We start from the raw sequence: 16,656 nt of genomic DNA, 5'->3' as shown, positions 1-16,656 counted from the left end.
AAACAGATATACTGTATGTTTCAAGAAATGCAAAGATCAGAATTCAGGCTGTGTGCCCAAACACTGAGTCAGTCTTTGTTCTGTTGCTACTCTCAAAAATGTAATAGGCTATGTGTGTTTATTATATGTTACACAATTTTGGACACATACAGTAGCTGGTATAAAAGATTATGTGGGTGAGCCATTGGTGGACATAAATCTGCATTAACTGGTCTGTTAGGCGCTCAAAAATGTACATCTTTATGACATCAACAGAAAAAATCAGAATCAGAAATACTTTATTGATCCCCGAAAGGAAACTCTTTAAAAAAAGCGTAGTTTAAATTACACTTAAACACAAGTTACTCAAGTTTGGAAGAAAGGAAAGTTAAAAGTTGGAAAAACTAAGACGACGAGACGGAGCTACGGCAACGGGCAGCATGCGGGCTGGCGCATGCGCACACGATTGATGTAAAAAATCATGTAGAGCTAGTCTATGCAGTAACTCAATTGGATGTCATTGCAACAAACCCCAGTTGGAATCCATTTCCAGTCACTAAAGTTCCATATTATTAAACAGTATTTTAAAAAAAGGATTCTTATAGTTAAGTATACAGATCTTCAGATACAATACCACAGTGTAAAAATGCTCTATTACAAGTGAAAGTCATGCAGTCTAAATTTATTTTAAGTATCAACAAAATGTATGTATATGATTATAGTATATTTTTCACTGAAATGTAGTGAAGTATAAGTATAAATCAGCATAAAATGCAAAAACTCAAGTAGAAGTATCTCAAAATTGCAGTACTTTAACAGTAGCCTACTTGACTAAAATGTACTCACTTACATCCCACCACTGGTCGTTATATACAATCTTAAACAAAAACATGCATGAATATTTCCATTTTCTGCTACTTAACACTTCTATAAAGTTGAAATATTGTACGTTTTACTCAGCTACATTTATATCTGACTTTAGTCACTATGAACATTTTACATACAAAACTCACGATCAGTTTATAAAATGCGATTGATTTGTTATCAGTAAAACTACCAACAAAATTAGCTTCAGCTAGACCAACTAAAACATCAAAACGCTGCGTACATGATGATTTATAAGTATTAATAATCGAATAACATTTTCTTGCTAATGCTTCTGTACTTCTACTTCACTAAAATTATGAATGCTTTTACTTTTAATTGAGTATTTTTAGATTGGTGTATTGTTACTTTTACTTAAATAAAACATCTCAGTACTTCCACCACTGATTATTACAGACAATATCTTGAATGCCTTCAAACAGTTCCAATGTAATGCGCAAAATCCTTGAGAAAAAAAGACCAGTCTCGCTCTCTAACTACATTTCCCACAACCCCATTCACTCGCGAAAATAACGCGTCACGACAAACATGGCGGACTAGTGTGTGCATGGGTTCCGCTACCTGCCACACGACGTCAATTAATGAAAGCTTATTTCTCCCAGCAAACGACATATTCTTGAAGAGGTACGTTGTTATAACCAAAATAACACATGTAGACGTATTATTTTTATTAAATGGAGCTTCTAAACATTAACAATAAGACGGCCCAAGTCAAGAAGACTCGCATACTAAAAGTGTTGTTATGCGAGTTTGAGCCCAGCTTTGTGCACTTTTCGGCTTGTTTAGTACATTATTGACGCGTTTTTCCATGTCTTGCATTCGATTGAATTGGGCGTTCGCTTATTAAACCTTTGTTGGTGTTTCCTTGTGATTATTTTTACGGCCAGACTTAACGGCTTCTCAGCTGTCAACGTCACTAGTCAGTTAAACGAATTGCTGAGGTTTGCACAACAGTAAGTTAACTTAACTTACATAAAATAATTCTTGCTAGTGCTACAGCAATAAGTGATGGTTTGCCGCATTGCTGCTGTACTACTTACTAGATAATGCAGTACTTAACGTTACACTTGCAGAGCGAAAACCGTTTGTAAAATATATGTTGGTGCTGTACTAAGCCCCTGTCCAGTAGTGATAGTGTTTTACAACAGTTTTCAAAACAATATTAATAATAATCAGGCAATGCATTTATCAGAACATCACGATACGTTTATCACAGTATCTGATTCATTGTTGCATTTTTGATAAAATGGTACGTTTCAAATAAATTATCATCAAAACAGTCTGCAGTTTAATTTTCTCAAGATTATACAAATGTCAACCAAAAAAAAAATTGCAAATGTATGCAGAGGTCAGTATTTGAAATGATGATGACAATTGTGACTGTACTTGAGGACCTCAGTTTACATTTTCTGTTTAGTAATGACTACAAAGTTAGTTTTTATCCAAGGCACCAAACCTTATTTTACAGTAATCGCATCATAAGTTAAATAATCTAAAATACAGTTAACTACATCTGGCAGAAAGGTTGAACCTGGCTCAACTGTGATGTTGGGAAGCATATAACATTAAACCTCAATTTACACTACTGTAGCAGACACTCAGTACGTTGCAACATTTTGACAGCAATGAAAGGAAAGTAATTGCATTTATTCTTTTTTTCTTCCATCCACTACTGCCATGCATTTGAAATGTAATGCAGTGGTGGTGAAGCGATTAGCAATGTGTTGCAATGTTGGCAAACAGGGTAATAATGATAAGATAAGGAGAAATGTTTGTAAGTCACGTGGCATTGATTCAGTGATCTGAATGCTTTGTAATGAGCAGTGATATTTCTGCTGATATGAAGTGTCTGTATTCTGAGGACTCAGCATATGATTTTGTGTTTTGCACTTTGTATGTAATGGACATTTTTCATTCAAAGGAATTAAGCATTGCATTAAGAATTTTGCACATTGAAACTCTGTTGTGAAACTGAACCACGTAATCATAAATACTGTCAAACTGCATCCGGGGAGAAGATTTGTGTGTTTTTGTTTTGCATTCTATCCAGTAGGTTCTGCAAAGATAAGATCGGAATTGAAGAAAAACCATGAAATTATTGATGCAGTAAAATCTGTTCACGTGTGCTAGTTGTTCTATGTAAAGAATATAGGTCATACCCCTACTTTTTTCCACAGCACCTCTGGTTCACAATCTCTGAGTAATTTTCTTTAGTAATATTTCACTTTCAGCTGGTTGTCAGGTTTTACTGTTGGAATATTGATGCAGCTTTGACTTCCTATGTTTTCAGGTCAAAATGTTTCGTCGGTCAAGATTTAGTATTCGACCCAATGTCGGTACAGCAGGGAGAACAGCAGCAACACCTCAGGAAGCCCCTTCAGTAAATCAGGAGGCCAGTGAGACCCCCAAAGACATCAGTGAGAGCAGCACTGACACTGCTGTTACAGATAACAAGTCTGTTGTGAACCCATCAGAAAAACCTACAGCCCCAGGGTGAGTGACATGAATTAAATGGCTTCTAAAATATATTTTAGAATGGCTACTACTTTTGTTATGTATAACAAAAATAACTATTCCTTTACTTTATTACTGCTGTTTAGGGATGGTAATGACCAAAATGGGGAAGGTACCAGCTCCTCAGCAGCAGTCCAGAGAAGGAAGCGGTTTTCTATCAAGCCCAAAGTGGCTCCAGGCCGTCCCTCCACCCTTGCTCGGACGCCAAAGTCCCCTGTCAAGGCAGTCTCTGAAACTCCTGTTGAAGTCCCTAGCTTAGACCTTGACAAGCCAACAACGTCCAGCCAAACTGGGACTGCAGCAGCCCCTCAGGGACTCCAGTCCCCAAGGCGACAGAGGCCTTCAGAAGAGAGCAAGCAGCCCAAAGTGCAACCTAAACCCACCCTCATCTCTTCTGACAGTTTAGGACCTTTAGCTATACCTCCAGCTGAGGACTCACTAGAACAAACCCACCTGCCAGCCGACAGCAGCAAACAATTAGAAAGCACATCAGGCAGTCAAGTTAAAGAAGTTCCTTCCAGACTACCTGATAAAGTACCCCCCTCTCTACCAGACAAAGAAGCTATTGAGATATCAGAGAAAGCAAAGACTCTAGTGTCTAAGAGTGGGCTTTCACTGTCACCACCAGCGTTCTCCTTGAGTAGACTCCTGAATGACCCATCAGACTTACAGAGGCTTGCAAAGGCCCGAAAGCTCAGAGAGTTGCTCAGACAGGAGATGCACAAAGAAAAGGTAAGCTCAGATTATTCAGTAAGCGTACTTCTTCTCATTCTCTTCACTTTTAAGTTTAGTTTCACCTATTAATTAGATATATGATGTTAGATATATCTTGATACATTAAAAGAGTGTTATCATTTGATGTTGCAGAAAATCAAGAAATCTAAGGCACGTGCAAAGGAATATACTTTAGATCCTGCCAAAATGACCATGAGGGACCTTATCCGTTATCTACCAGTGTCTAACCCCATGACGTAAGTGTTTCCTCTGCAACTTAGTCAAGCTTGTGTAACATTTAATCCTTACCTCCACAGGTAATGTTTTCTATTGATTATGCTGGATATTATTGACAAGAAGTTTTTTTTTTGGTGTGTCTTGTCTTATGTGACTATAATTTGCAATTTTTCCAGATCTAGTTTAGAAGACTCAGCTCAGGAGAATGAGACTGTGATCCCGCCTTCTCCAGGAAGAGAAGAGTAAGTTTATCCCATCATCTCACTAAAATCTCTTTACTTTATTGTTTTATAGGTGTTGTACATAGTTGGGAACAAAATGATACATACGGTATTAGCTTCATTCTGATTTTCCTTATTTTTATCCATGCTTCAGAATTGAAAAGTATTTGATGTAATGTCAAATTTTCTTATTGTTATTGTCTGTTTAAATTGTAGTATAATGACGTGTTTTCTTTACACCAAAAACTGTACCTTGAAAAAAGTTAATTAAAACTATTGCCACCCTCCATTGGTACAGAGGTTAAAAACTTGAGCAATACCAAAACCGAATGGTGTATTTTGCAGCTAGTGAATAATAATAAAAACCCCAATAATGTATTTGTTGACATTTGGTGAAGTCAAGTCAATCTCAGGCTGACACATAGAGACAGACAACTATTCACACTCACATATATACCTCTGGAACATTTAGAGTCGCCAGTTAACCTAACCTGCATTTCTTTGGACTTTGGATGGATACCGGAGCACCCGGAAGAAACCCACGCAAGTGTTGTCTAGTCTCATCACCACTTGTTTATCTTGACAAAATAAATGAGTCTAAATGATGGAATTGTCTGGATAATTCACTACACATTATATGTGGACATCGTGGGGCAGTAGTTTACATAATGAGATGTACAGGTTGCTTGTATATCAGCCCCCTTCCTTTTGCCTGATGTTTGCAATGTAAACCCTGCAGGTCACCAGAGAGAGCACAGGAACCTGTAGTCCCCCCTAAAATTGCAAGCCCGAGGGAGGAGGAAGAGGAGGAGGCAGAAGAAGAGCAAGAAGAAGCGCTCATGGTTCCTCAGGTCAAAGTAGCAGAGGATGGCTCACTGATCATTGATGAAGAAAGGTCAGTGGACTTCTGTAGGTTATGAATGCATATCTTTCATGTTTATCTACTTAACTTCACTCAGTTATTGTAGATAACATGTTGTATCACTTGAGTTTTTCATTACCATGATAGAAAGTGTCTACAAATGCATCTGTAACATCCTCCAGAGATGTGATTTTTCCTCTTAATATAAACATTGCTACATTATTGTGATATTGGAGATGCTGGAACAAATTGTTGGCTTAGTCATATCCTCTCAAACTGTGTCTCACAGCTTGACAGTGGAAGTCCTGCGAGCCAAAGGGCCAAACCCAGCACAGGATCGAGACCCCGTCTTTGAGCGTGGCTCCACTACAACTTACTCAAGCTTCAGGAAAGGGACCTATTCGAAACCCTGGTCCAGTGAAGGTTAAACTGATATGGATAATAGATATAGATACCTGAATTAAAACATCTTTATAGCACTCTGATGCCTTGTTCATATTGTTTTTTCATGTCATGATTGTTTGTTGTTTTCCATCAGAGACAGACATGTTCTTTCTGGCAGTTAGCATGGTGGGGACAGACTTTTCCATGATTTGTCAACTGTTTCCTCACAGAGCTCGATCAGAGATAAAGGTCAGTGATCAGTACAGATATACATATATGTAAAGAACATGAAATGAAGAAGCAACACACTGCTTCATAAAAACACAATAAAATGTTTGTTCTTGTTAATTTTATTGATTTAAACTTTCAGAACAAATTCAAAAAAGAAGAGCGAGAGAATGCCTGGAGGATTGACAAAGCTTTCAGTAAGTATTCTGTAGGACAGTATGTTTAGCTGTTTGAATATAACATGAATTGATTAATGTTCCTCGTGCAATCCCTGTGTGGACTTTACGAGCCCCCTAAAGGTCACAGCAAGAATTTTTTTGAGGACTACTTTTGCATTACCTCGCAATACTTTTCTTCTTCCATTCCTTCAAAGCCATATGTCTGTTTCCACTCAGCTGCTCCCAGCGCAATGCAACAGTACATCAGCTCATGGAATTTTACTTTGAACTGGGCATTAAGTATGCTGATATAGTATTACTGCTCGATAGGCATGCATGGTTATGTAATTAGTGAAAGTAAACTTAAACAGAGGTCTCTCCAGAAGAAAGCAGTACGATAATCTGCAGGATGCTGTCGGTTTCATTCGTGAACAGTTACTGTACTCTGTACTGTATTGTATCCCAGAGGGGTTGCACTGAGGAAAAGGGGATGTCTCCAGAGGCATTAAAGATGTGCAGTTGAATCTACCTCAGCTAAAGCTGCTGTATTTGTATGAGTCAAAAAAAAGCAACAAACAAGAAGGTGACTGAAATGCTGCAAACACAGTCTGTGGTTCTGTCACAAAAAGAGCAGACAGCATTGAACCACTTGCAGAGATACATCAGGAATGCAGAGTTAGAAAGCTTTTTGTGTTTTTGCACAGAGTCCTCTGTTCTTTGCACAAAACAAATTAAAGTAACCTTCAATGCTGAAACAGGTTTTGGTAGAAGGCCTGTTGCTATAAGTGTGGAGCAATAACTGATGTTCCTTATACATACAGCTCCTACCCAGAAGTTCGATAATGTGCTAACTAATAACTTCTTTGCAATGAACATCATATAAGGTGAGGTGTCCATAAACAATGCACAATGCATTAACTTGAGAATCTCCACACTACCTTCCATTACAAATAGACATATGGTTCTGAAGGAATGGAAGAAGAAAGTTTATTGTGAGGGAACGCAAAACATATTGCCAGGGAATGCAAAAGTAGTCCTCAAAAAATTCTCGCCATGACCTTTAGGGGACTCCGTAGGACTTTGATGCAACATTTACTGTCAATTGTTTTGTAGGAGAGAGGCGCAAACTGGACATAGAGTATTTTTCTAAGCTGCTAGAGAAGATTCTGGAAGTTCAGAAAAACAGGAAGAAACTCAAATCACTCGCTGAGAAGAACTCCCCCAAGAAGCACAAGAGAAAGGCAAAGGGTAACTATCTCTCCATACTTTAATACTCAGTGAGTTGTATATTATTGCTTCATAACTTAAATATTATTCTTGGGTACTGATTTAACAACTGTTCTCCCTGAGTTTCTCAATTAAACAATCCTTATGTGTTCTAATCCCCTCTACAGGCAAAAAAGCTTCAAAGAAGCTGAGTGATGTGGAGGAGGAAGATGAGGAAGAGGAGAATGAAATTCCTGACTTGGAGGGGGAGGAGGGAGAGAAAGAGAATGAGGACCTCTGTAATGAGGGAGGAACCCCTATTTCTAAGCCTAAGAAGAAACGCAAAAGAAATGATAGACAGGAGGCCTCAACTGAGGAACCAAATGACAAGAAAAACAAAACGGGTGACAAAAGCAATGAAAAAGGTAAAGGAGCATCCAGTTATTTCAAGAAAATGTTCTCGATTGTTACAAAACTTGGTGGATTTAAATAATGTACATATGTGTGCACAAACATTGCAGTGTAGAATGTAGATCCAGCTTTGTCTAACAAGTTTTAACAAAATTTCTAGAAAACCAATGCATATGGTCCTAGGGCAAGCAATATTTAAAATTCAAAATTTGGTCATATTAACTTTCTGGCCTTTTTTCTTCAAAGTTATCCCTGTTTCTCCATTTGTGTGTGGCCCTTGTTGATTGTTGCTTGCGGCTTAATTTTGTTGTCTTTAATATGCTGAGATGAGGCCTACATACCCGAAGACGCTGAAGCAGCACTTCCTGAAGACCGTACAAATTCAGACATGTAATGAAACTTTAAAAATGTTGTTTTAAATAAAGTTTTTTTATGCATCTTCAGTTGGCATTAAAATTCTCTGTTTTGTCCTAATATTCAGGTCTGAAAAGACTGAGACTGTGAATGCAGCCAAGGACACCGCAATCAAGCCAGCTAAACTCTCACGAGGAAGAGCACCAAAACCAGTACTGCCTTTGGGCCGGAAGTGGGGTAAAAAGCCTCCAACACCCTCCACAAAGGCCAAAGATACTGTGTCAGATAAAGGGGACGAGAGTGTGAGTGATGGAGCCTCTAAAGAGCAGGTTATTATTTCAGTTTGGAGTCATCAGATCTTTCTACCCATTATTACTTTGCTTTACTGAAAGTTATGCTAACCTTTTAGGTAGATAAAGATACATCACCTTTAAGGCAGGCCAATAAGAGGAAGTCAGCCAATGATGACATCTCCTCTGAAGAAGAGGATGCCACCGTTCAACCTCCAAGACCTACCAGGTACAATGTTTCATGTTTACCCATATTTCATGACTCCCATTTTACCATTGTATCCAGAAACATTCTTTTTCCCATTTCCCACAGAAAATACTTTGGATATAAGATAGGAGGGGTTCATCAGTGTGTGATTGTATTTTGTAGGTATGGGAGAGTGCCCAAACCCACCAAGCCCTTGACTTACCCTGCCAAAGAGGATGCACACTCCTCTGCATTTGAAACCACTCCTGCCTCACCAGCAGGTTCCACTGCTTCTGCTGCCAGGCCTAAACCCAAATGCACAGCCAAGAGGGGAAGATCATCAAAGCCACAATCAGCCCAAGAGTCCAAAAAGCCCAAACTAGTCACCCTCAGGGCGTCTCAGTCAGAATACAGTGATGAGGATAATGAAAAGCAGTGGGAGGAAGAAGAGGTGGAGGAGGAGCAGCACCCTGCATGTAGCTCCAGTAAGGACAGCATTGCCCCTGTGTTTGTGCCTGCCAGCCTGCGCTCCCCACATCCTATGATATCAGAGGTGGAAGAGACTATGGAGGAGGTATGAGAAACCGTTTCCCATCATGTTTTGGTGATACACATCATCCATTAATTTTATTTTTACATCATTCTTATAACAAGCATTTTTGTGTTCTTTGCATTTGTTTTTCTTTGTGCATGGTTTTACATTTCATAATTCAAACCCTCCACTCTGGCTCCCTCCATGTCACACATAGCTTGATATCTTGGCCAATATGCCTGATGTGTTGGGCATCTCCCAAGATGCACTGTGCCCTGATGCCTCTTTTGAGCTGGCACAAAATGACACAGCTGAACCCTGTGAACATCAGTTGGACCTGCTGGTTGTAAGTGTTATATGTCTAAAATGTAATACCAGTGAAATTAAATAATTATCCCCAGTTACACTTATCATTTTACTATCATTTCTGAGATCTAATCTTGAAGATCTGATGTAATCTATCTGCATAGTTTTATCTACAGAAGGCCCAATGTCTCCCTCTTTTCAATTTTAGTGCATGTATTTTGTTTGTGGTTGGATCAAACTGTCATATTGTGACTTAGCATACTTTCCAGCTAAGTTTAGTTTTTGCACACTTTAAATGAAGATAAGCAAGAAGTTTGAGTTTTAACAATGATGCATGTAGTCTTGATATTTCATATTTTGCTGAGAAGAACTCATAGCAACCTTTTTGTGTCCAGGTGTAATCAACTGACAAAGACGTAGAAAGAAAATGAGAAAGAAGTGTAACTGGGGCTACTGTAATATATGTTTTCCATATACATCACATCCTTTGACAACTAATCTGACTGATATGGGGAGCTTTTGATGTGACTTACAATACATTGTTTCCCTTGCAGGATGTTATAGACTTCCTTTCTTCAGAACAGACAGAAGGTATGTTGAAGAGGTATTCTGAGTAGCTCTGAGTGGAAAACGTGTGTGTAGATACAGTATACTGTATATTTAGATGGTCTCAAAGTATACATTTTTGGGGGTTTGTTTTAGCATCTGAGGATGAGAGCTACAATGAGGCTGCTCAAACCCTGTTGACCATCGGCAACCTGGCTCACCTCTCTCAATCAGCACAGAATCAAATAGCCATACAAGATCACATGACAGGTTAGCCACACAATTCCTTATATTGGAATTGGATTTCATTTGTTTTAGATTAAATTACAGTAAATTAATAATGTGCTATTATGTTTAATTGCAGGGACAGCATCAGTCAGTGTGAATGAAACCAGCCAACACCTAGAAGAAGAGATTGCATCAAAGCTTGCTGCACAAGAGGAAAACAGTGTCACTCCTCATATGTCTGCAACTTCTGGTCATGGATTCACAGAAACATCTGAAACTGTTGCCACTGTGGAGCTTCAAAGCAGCACAACAGACAATTCTGAAATGGACCCTACCCCTCAATTGCAGTCAAGTCCAGAGAGCCCTAAGAAAAATTCTTCACAAACCAGGAGAGGACGCTTATCCAAGGTGAAACCAAAACCTAACCTAGGCCAAGCCTCAAGGACTGCTCAGTCAAAATCCCAACCAGAGACAACCGTAAGGACAGCTGAAGAGAGCCACACAGTTGCTCCTGACCTTTCTCAAGCCACTGAGACACTATCAGCTGCCAAAGTAACCCCTAAGATAGCAGACTGTAGTCAAAAATTGTTAAAAGATGACATTTCTTCTATTGAAGTCAAACTTACAGAAGAACCGTCTGGCAGTCAAGAAAGGTCTGTTGGTCAAGTAAAATCAGGTGCAGCAATATCAGATCAGAGTGCCTCAGAAAACCAGGGTCAACCCATTTTGGAACTGGCCACCAGAGACTCAAGGTCAACATCTGAGTCCATAGATGAAATACTGATATCACATGTTGGGACAACTAAGAGTAGTTGTAATAACCTGGTAACATTTGACCCAGCAGTCACAGAATTGCAGATTGGACAAGGGACCAACATAGACTCAGCCCCAGTCCAAGAGAGCAGCAGTCATCCTGCTTCATGTGTTACACCTGTAGAAGATTTACTTGTCAGTCAGAAAGAAGAGAGTGAAGATGCACCAACTCACCAGGCCAGGAAGAGTCGATTCCAGAAAGTCAAACCCAACCTAGCACAGACATCAAGAACAGTACATTCCAACCCTGTAGACATCTGTAAAAATGCAGAAGAGTTACCTGTCAGTCAGAAAGAAGAGAGTGAAGTCACTTGCCAGACTAGGAGAGGTCGATTACAAAAAGTCAAACCAAAACCCAATTTGCCACAGACATCTACTGTGCGGTCTAAACCTCAAACCACAAAAGACCCTGTCACACACATGCAACTTGTGGAGAAACCCTCCAATCCATCTTCAAGGCCTGAATCCACTGACAACACAATAGCAGAGGTAGAAGCATGGCCAACTTGCAGTACCACCCCTCCTGAAAAACCAAGCCAAAGTACTGGCACTGCTTCAGTTTTAGTACAGTCATTGGAATTATGCTCTACTCATAAACCAACAGAGGAATTTTCGTCAACTGAGGACCAGAAGACAGATACTGGAAGTGCACAAGACTCAGAACAAAATGTACCTCAAAGAAGACAACGCTTTCCCAAGGTCAAACCCAAACCCAATTTAGGATCATCCACTAGAACTACACAGGCAAAACTGCAGTCAAATGATATCAGTAAACCCTCAGAACAGCTTCATAGGGACACCTCTTCAAATGTAACCTCAGAGCAACAGTCTGTGGACAATAAAAATGCACAAACAGAACTGAAACTCGCAGAGAAAGACAGCAAGCATTTGACATCACCACATTGTTCATTACATACAGAACTTCCCAGCTCAACAAAGTTAGGATCCGCAGAGTCAGAGAAGTCACTAGACAGCACAAATGATAAGGGTACGTCCTCTGATGGTATCGTTACAGCATTGTCTTGTGTTGCTGAGAATCAGTCTATGTTGACAGAGTCAGTTCTTGAAAATAAGAGGAGTGAAAAACCCACAGTTGAAGAGGAATGCACACAGGACAAAACTTCAAAAAATGACATGGTGGAGGCTGGACCTGCTTCACAATGGGACTGCAAACAGTACTTGTCAATTAGAGCTACAGAGACAAATACCCAACCAACAGATGTTCCAACTGCAATTTCAGATGTCCAGTCTTCAGAAGATGGTTCAACAGAGTTAAAAATTAAACCTATACTCTCTACTAATACACAGTCCAGTCCAGATCCAAAAGAAAGCACTCAACAGCCATGTTCAGAGAATGACTCTAAAGCCCAAAGTCAAGATGTAGTCCACCAATGTTCTGAAACCACTGAAATTAATCAAATAACTGCCCAAAGGTACGACATGAATCGTATTGTCCTGATTCTGTCCTCAAAACATGTCTTATTTACAGCCTAATGTTTTTAAAGGAATTATTAGTTTCTCTCTTAACAGTTTGTTTTCCACTTAAAGCAGTGATGATAATCAGGCAGAGCAAACCGACTCTTCCAAGTCATCAAGAAAAGCACCTCAGACTCGTAGAGGCCGGCTTGTTAAACCCAAACCCAACCTGGGACGCAGCAGCCAACCTCCACAACCCCGACAAGTCCACAATACAAAACAAGCAGAAGCAGGTTTGACACACTTTTTTAAATGGAAGTTCCCTTACCTCAAAGAATACTGAGCAGATTTTCAGGATAACTGCCATCCATGGCCCTGCAGTACCTTTGTTGACCACTAATACTTCTTCCTCCACAGATTGTGGTACTCGCTCAGAAGGAGCGGATGCTTCTGTTTCCCACAAACCTGTGTCTGAACTCCGACCTGACATTCAGGAACCAGTAGAGGGAGCTATTGAACAACGTAGTAACCATAATTCTCCTTCAAATGATGCTGGGCCCTCTCTTGGCTGTTTGACACAAGCACCTGGCAATTCTACTCAGGTAAGATATTAAACATTATTTACAGGAGGAGGCATATCTTGTGAGCATTACATGTATGATTGCAGTATCTTTTAGTGTTGAAATTCCTGTTCAACTTGTTAATATTGGCCGTGACCAAATATTTAACAACAGACCAATATTGTTTTACCATGTACCACAAGTTTATATTGTATAGCAGTGATTCGCATTTGTGCAGTTGCCATTGGGTACATGAAAAGATTGTAGAGGAGTTCAACTAATTTGAGAAAAAAAATAGAAATTTTGATTTAATAAAGAAAAAAAAATCTGTATATTGAGTCGGCTGTAACAACTGAACACTACATGTTGCGATTGAGATTTCATGAAAATAGTAGCAAGCGAGCAGAGAGTAAACAGTTAGCTAAATGTAATGGATAAATATTTTAAATAGCTAAACATAATGGATAAATGGTTGAAGTAGTTAAAAGTAATGAATAAATAGGTGAAACGTCCAGCTTCAGCCACTCCAAGTGGTAGTAGTACAAACACAAATTTCAAGAAGCTCTTACCACAAGAATTAATCCTCAAATGTGTCTCTCTGATTCTCTTCACATTCCCAGGATGCTTCAACATCAATTACAGGAGAGAACCAAAGTCTCACAATATTTCCTGACAGTAAGTCATTTATAGATCACCTTCCACTCACCATCAGTTGATTTTGTGCTGTGAATTATATATAGTATATGCACCATGGCTAAAACATCTCTCACTCTCACTCTCACTCTCAGTTTTGTCGGAGCAGGTACCTTCAGATCCAGATGAACCGTTTTTCATCCTCTCTCTGACTGAGATACCAGTCTGCTCATCAGGGGAGGTGGTGGACAGTGTGTCTGTGCCCCCCCCTTATCTTCCTGTAACAGATGCATCAATACAGCAACAGAGGTTAGTGCCTGCCTTTTATCAGCTGGTCATCCCATTTGTGCAGGCGTGGATCTGGTTTTGTTTGGTGTCTGATTCTACAAATTTCTTCACCCCTCAGCAGTGTTCTGGGAGAGAGTTTGGCAGCAGCGGGAGATGGGCCTCTCTCTAATGACGCTGTGCCTGTATCCATGGAGGAGAGTGGTGAGACAGGCCTCATCAACGTAAAAGATATTGGTCCTGACCCAGCTGCATATATAGTAAGTGAAGTTGCAAGGAACTACTTGTTGCTGCAGTGTGATAAAATGTCAGCATTTGTCACACATTTTCTTTTTCTCTCCCACACCAGGGTTTGATCATGGAGAATCCAGTGGATCCATATGGTAGAGTGTTTGCAGTATTCTGTCACTTATTTAAACTAATGATTAATGTCATATTAGAAATGGTAAACGTGGATTGTTTGTGTTTATGGAACAGAGAGTACTACAGTTCAGTCATCCAAATTACCAGAGACTGTAGAGAATAATGATGAGACTGAAATTCCCCCTACAAAGCAGATGGACACTGGAAGAGGAGGTATGTAGTAGTCAACTCAAGTCAATTTTATTTATGTAGCCCAATATCACAAATCACAATTTGCCTCATGAGGCTTTACAATCTGTACAGTATACGACACCCTCTGTATTTAGACCTTTTAGTTGAATAGTAGATGAATACTTACTCATCACATGTACTCTCAGTAAATTGGACCCGTCTTTTTCATCATGTACCCGTTTCTCTTTAAACCAGCAAAACTGCAGGTTAAGCCCAATACTACAAGGAAGAAACAAGCCAGGGAGACCCTCGCTGCCAGGGAAGCAGAGTCAATTCCCATCCAAACAAACACCACCCAGGACTTGGAGCTTCCTGGGCCTTCTGTGCAGTCAGAAGCCGTTGATGAGGTCGTCACTGAGCCACAGAAACAAAGTGATCATGTAGACACTGAAAAAGAGACTCTGACGAGTGGGAAGCACCCTGAGGATAGCAGCACAGGAGCACAAACTAAACAGACTAGGGGGGCTAGTAGTAGGTGAGGAAAAAACTGTAAAAAAAAAAAAAAAAAAAGTACTTTTTTTTACTTTGTTGAAATCTGAATTTCCCCAGTTATATTGGATCTATCCATTGTAATTAAATTAAAAATTAATTTTTATTTTCCAATACCCGACAGAAAACCCAAAGGCATCCCTTCTGAGAAAAGCAACACTGCTCCTTCAAGCGATTCTCCACCTGGTAAAGCAGCTTCCAAGGGATCTAAGGTCAAAACTCCACGCGCAGCACGAAAACGATCTACCCCAGCACCTGTACCCTCAACATCATATGATGTCACTCCCACACCCAATCCGACAATGGCGCCAGAGGAAACCCGCTCAACATTTTCTCCCACATCACCAACACAAACAGAGGTGCATATCGAACAGACTTCTGAGCACAGCCAACTATGTTCAGACCCAACTTCTAGCACTTCTCAGTGTACAGCTGAGGTAAGGAGTGCAAGTGCTACTGAGGTGGATGGGGAGTCAATTTAATTCAGTGGAATTTTTACACACCCACATGGAGTCGATTACAGCTGATCTTTTGTTCTTCTTGTTCTGTTGTAGGTTTCAGCTTCCCAGCAAAGTGACGGTGTGGAGAGCAGCTCCATAGAGGAGGAGCCCACCAGTGTGTCTCAGTACTTCTTAAGTGACATTTTTACAGAAGTGGAAGAAGGATAAAAACCATAGAGAGGTGGAGTGAGAGGAGGAATCTGTGGGTGGCTTGCCTTTTTAAATGTTTTGTTCTGTTAAGTTATAGCTGTAAAGGTTAATTTATAACTAAAAAACAGTTTTGTTTTTGCTGTCCGTTGTAATGAAGTGAAACTAAATATACTATACTGAAAAATACATTTTCACTCATCTAACACCACATGGTTGTAGTTCAAGAAATTATTGAATTGTACACATTAATAACCAAAACACTTGTAAATCACTAGTTTGACTCAAAGAGGTGGCAGCTTTTCCCAATTATTCATTCAGTTTCATGCCTCAGATTCCCTAATTTTATTAAGTACCTGTAAAAATGTGAAATTGTACAGCAAACTGATTTTTTGATTTTATTTTATTCCATAACTGTTCCATTTTAACACAGACCATTGGTCAAACATTGGTCTCAGGTAGAAAAACATTACAACACAACCAGATTACTTGACATCATGTACAGTTGTATGTTTAAATGTATTACCTTTTTTAATGCCTCTTCTGTGTATTTTTGTGCTAATTTTAAATCATCTGTTCTAATCTCAAGCGCATTTGTTTGCATTTGACAAAAAAAGATGTCTTAAAATTAGCTTTTCATTTAGAAAACAAGACATCAGACAGAATTTAATTTAGTAAAATTACATCGTTATATTCTGCAAATGCACCCCATACAGAGCAGGAAAATCTTCTGCTAACTAGCATACAACATTTTTATATACTGTATATAGTGTAGATCAGTTGAACGTTCAGAGGTCCTTGCAGCATTCAGATTATTATGTTTGATACTTGAAATAAAAACATCATGTGTTATCTACCTTAAATGTTTCATTAGTGGCTGTGTCTTTATCAGACCTGTATATTTCATCAAGTTTAATGTGCAGAATCTTAGGAAACATACTTGTGCACACTGAAGCTGATGGCATTTTATGACGTAC

General features: G+C 39.4%; 1 protein-coding gene across 7 annotated transcripts; it reads left to right on the top strand.

The window, feature by feature from the left end:
- The first annotated feature begins 1,336 nt into the window (after window positions 1–1,336).
- zgc:162472 (uncharacterized protein LOC553495 homolog) lies at window positions 1,337–16,542 on the top strand. Of its 7 annotated transcripts, none has more exons than XM_044173936.1 (29): window positions 1,337–1,488; window positions 3,155–3,357; window positions 3,465–4,110; window positions 4,246–4,349; window positions 4,506–4,571; window positions 5,290–5,445; window positions 5,702–5,835; window positions 5,951–6,045; window positions 6,167–6,221; window positions 7,296–7,430; window positions 7,577–7,813; window positions 8,126–8,189; window positions 8,281–8,482; window positions 8,563–8,672; window positions 8,814–9,204; window positions 9,380–9,508; window positions 10,023–10,059; window positions 10,171–10,284; window positions 10,379–12,488; window positions 12,604–12,764; window positions 12,889–13,073; window positions 13,652–13,706; window positions 13,820–13,973; window positions 14,074–14,209; window positions 14,299–14,332; window positions 14,427–14,525; window positions 14,739–15,018; window positions 15,157–15,469; window positions 15,587–16,542. In XM_044173936.1, exons 2-29 carry the CDS (start codon window positions 3,161–3,163, stop codon window positions 15,698–15,700), a joined length of 6,513 nt encoding a protein of 2,170 aa, XP_044029871.1. In that variant the 5' UTR covers window positions 1,337–1,488; window positions 3,155–3,160; the 3' UTR covers window positions 15,701–16,542. The 7 variants fall into 7 exon arrangements, with proteins under 7 accessions (XP_044029871.1, XP_044029872.1, XP_044029870.1 ...); XM_044173937.1 differs by having other exon boundaries at window positions 1,338–1,488; window positions 8,281–8,455; window positions 14,071–14,209; XM_044173935.1 differs by having other exon boundaries at window positions 1,338–1,488; window positions 12,607–12,764; window positions 14,071–14,209.
- The last annotated feature ends 114 nt before the right edge of the window (window positions 16,543–16,656 follow it).

Source organism: Siniperca chuatsi, linkage group LG18 (genome assembly GCF_020085105.1).
Source record: "Siniperca chuatsi isolate FFG_IHB_CAS linkage group LG18, ASM2008510v1, whole genome shotgun sequence".
Taxonomy (NCBI): Eukaryota; Metazoa; Chordata; class Actinopteri; order Centrarchiformes; family Sinipercidae; genus Siniperca; species Siniperca chuatsi.
Note: the sequence above shows the minus strand (reverse complement) of the source record. Positions and strands in the feature narration are given on the sequence as shown.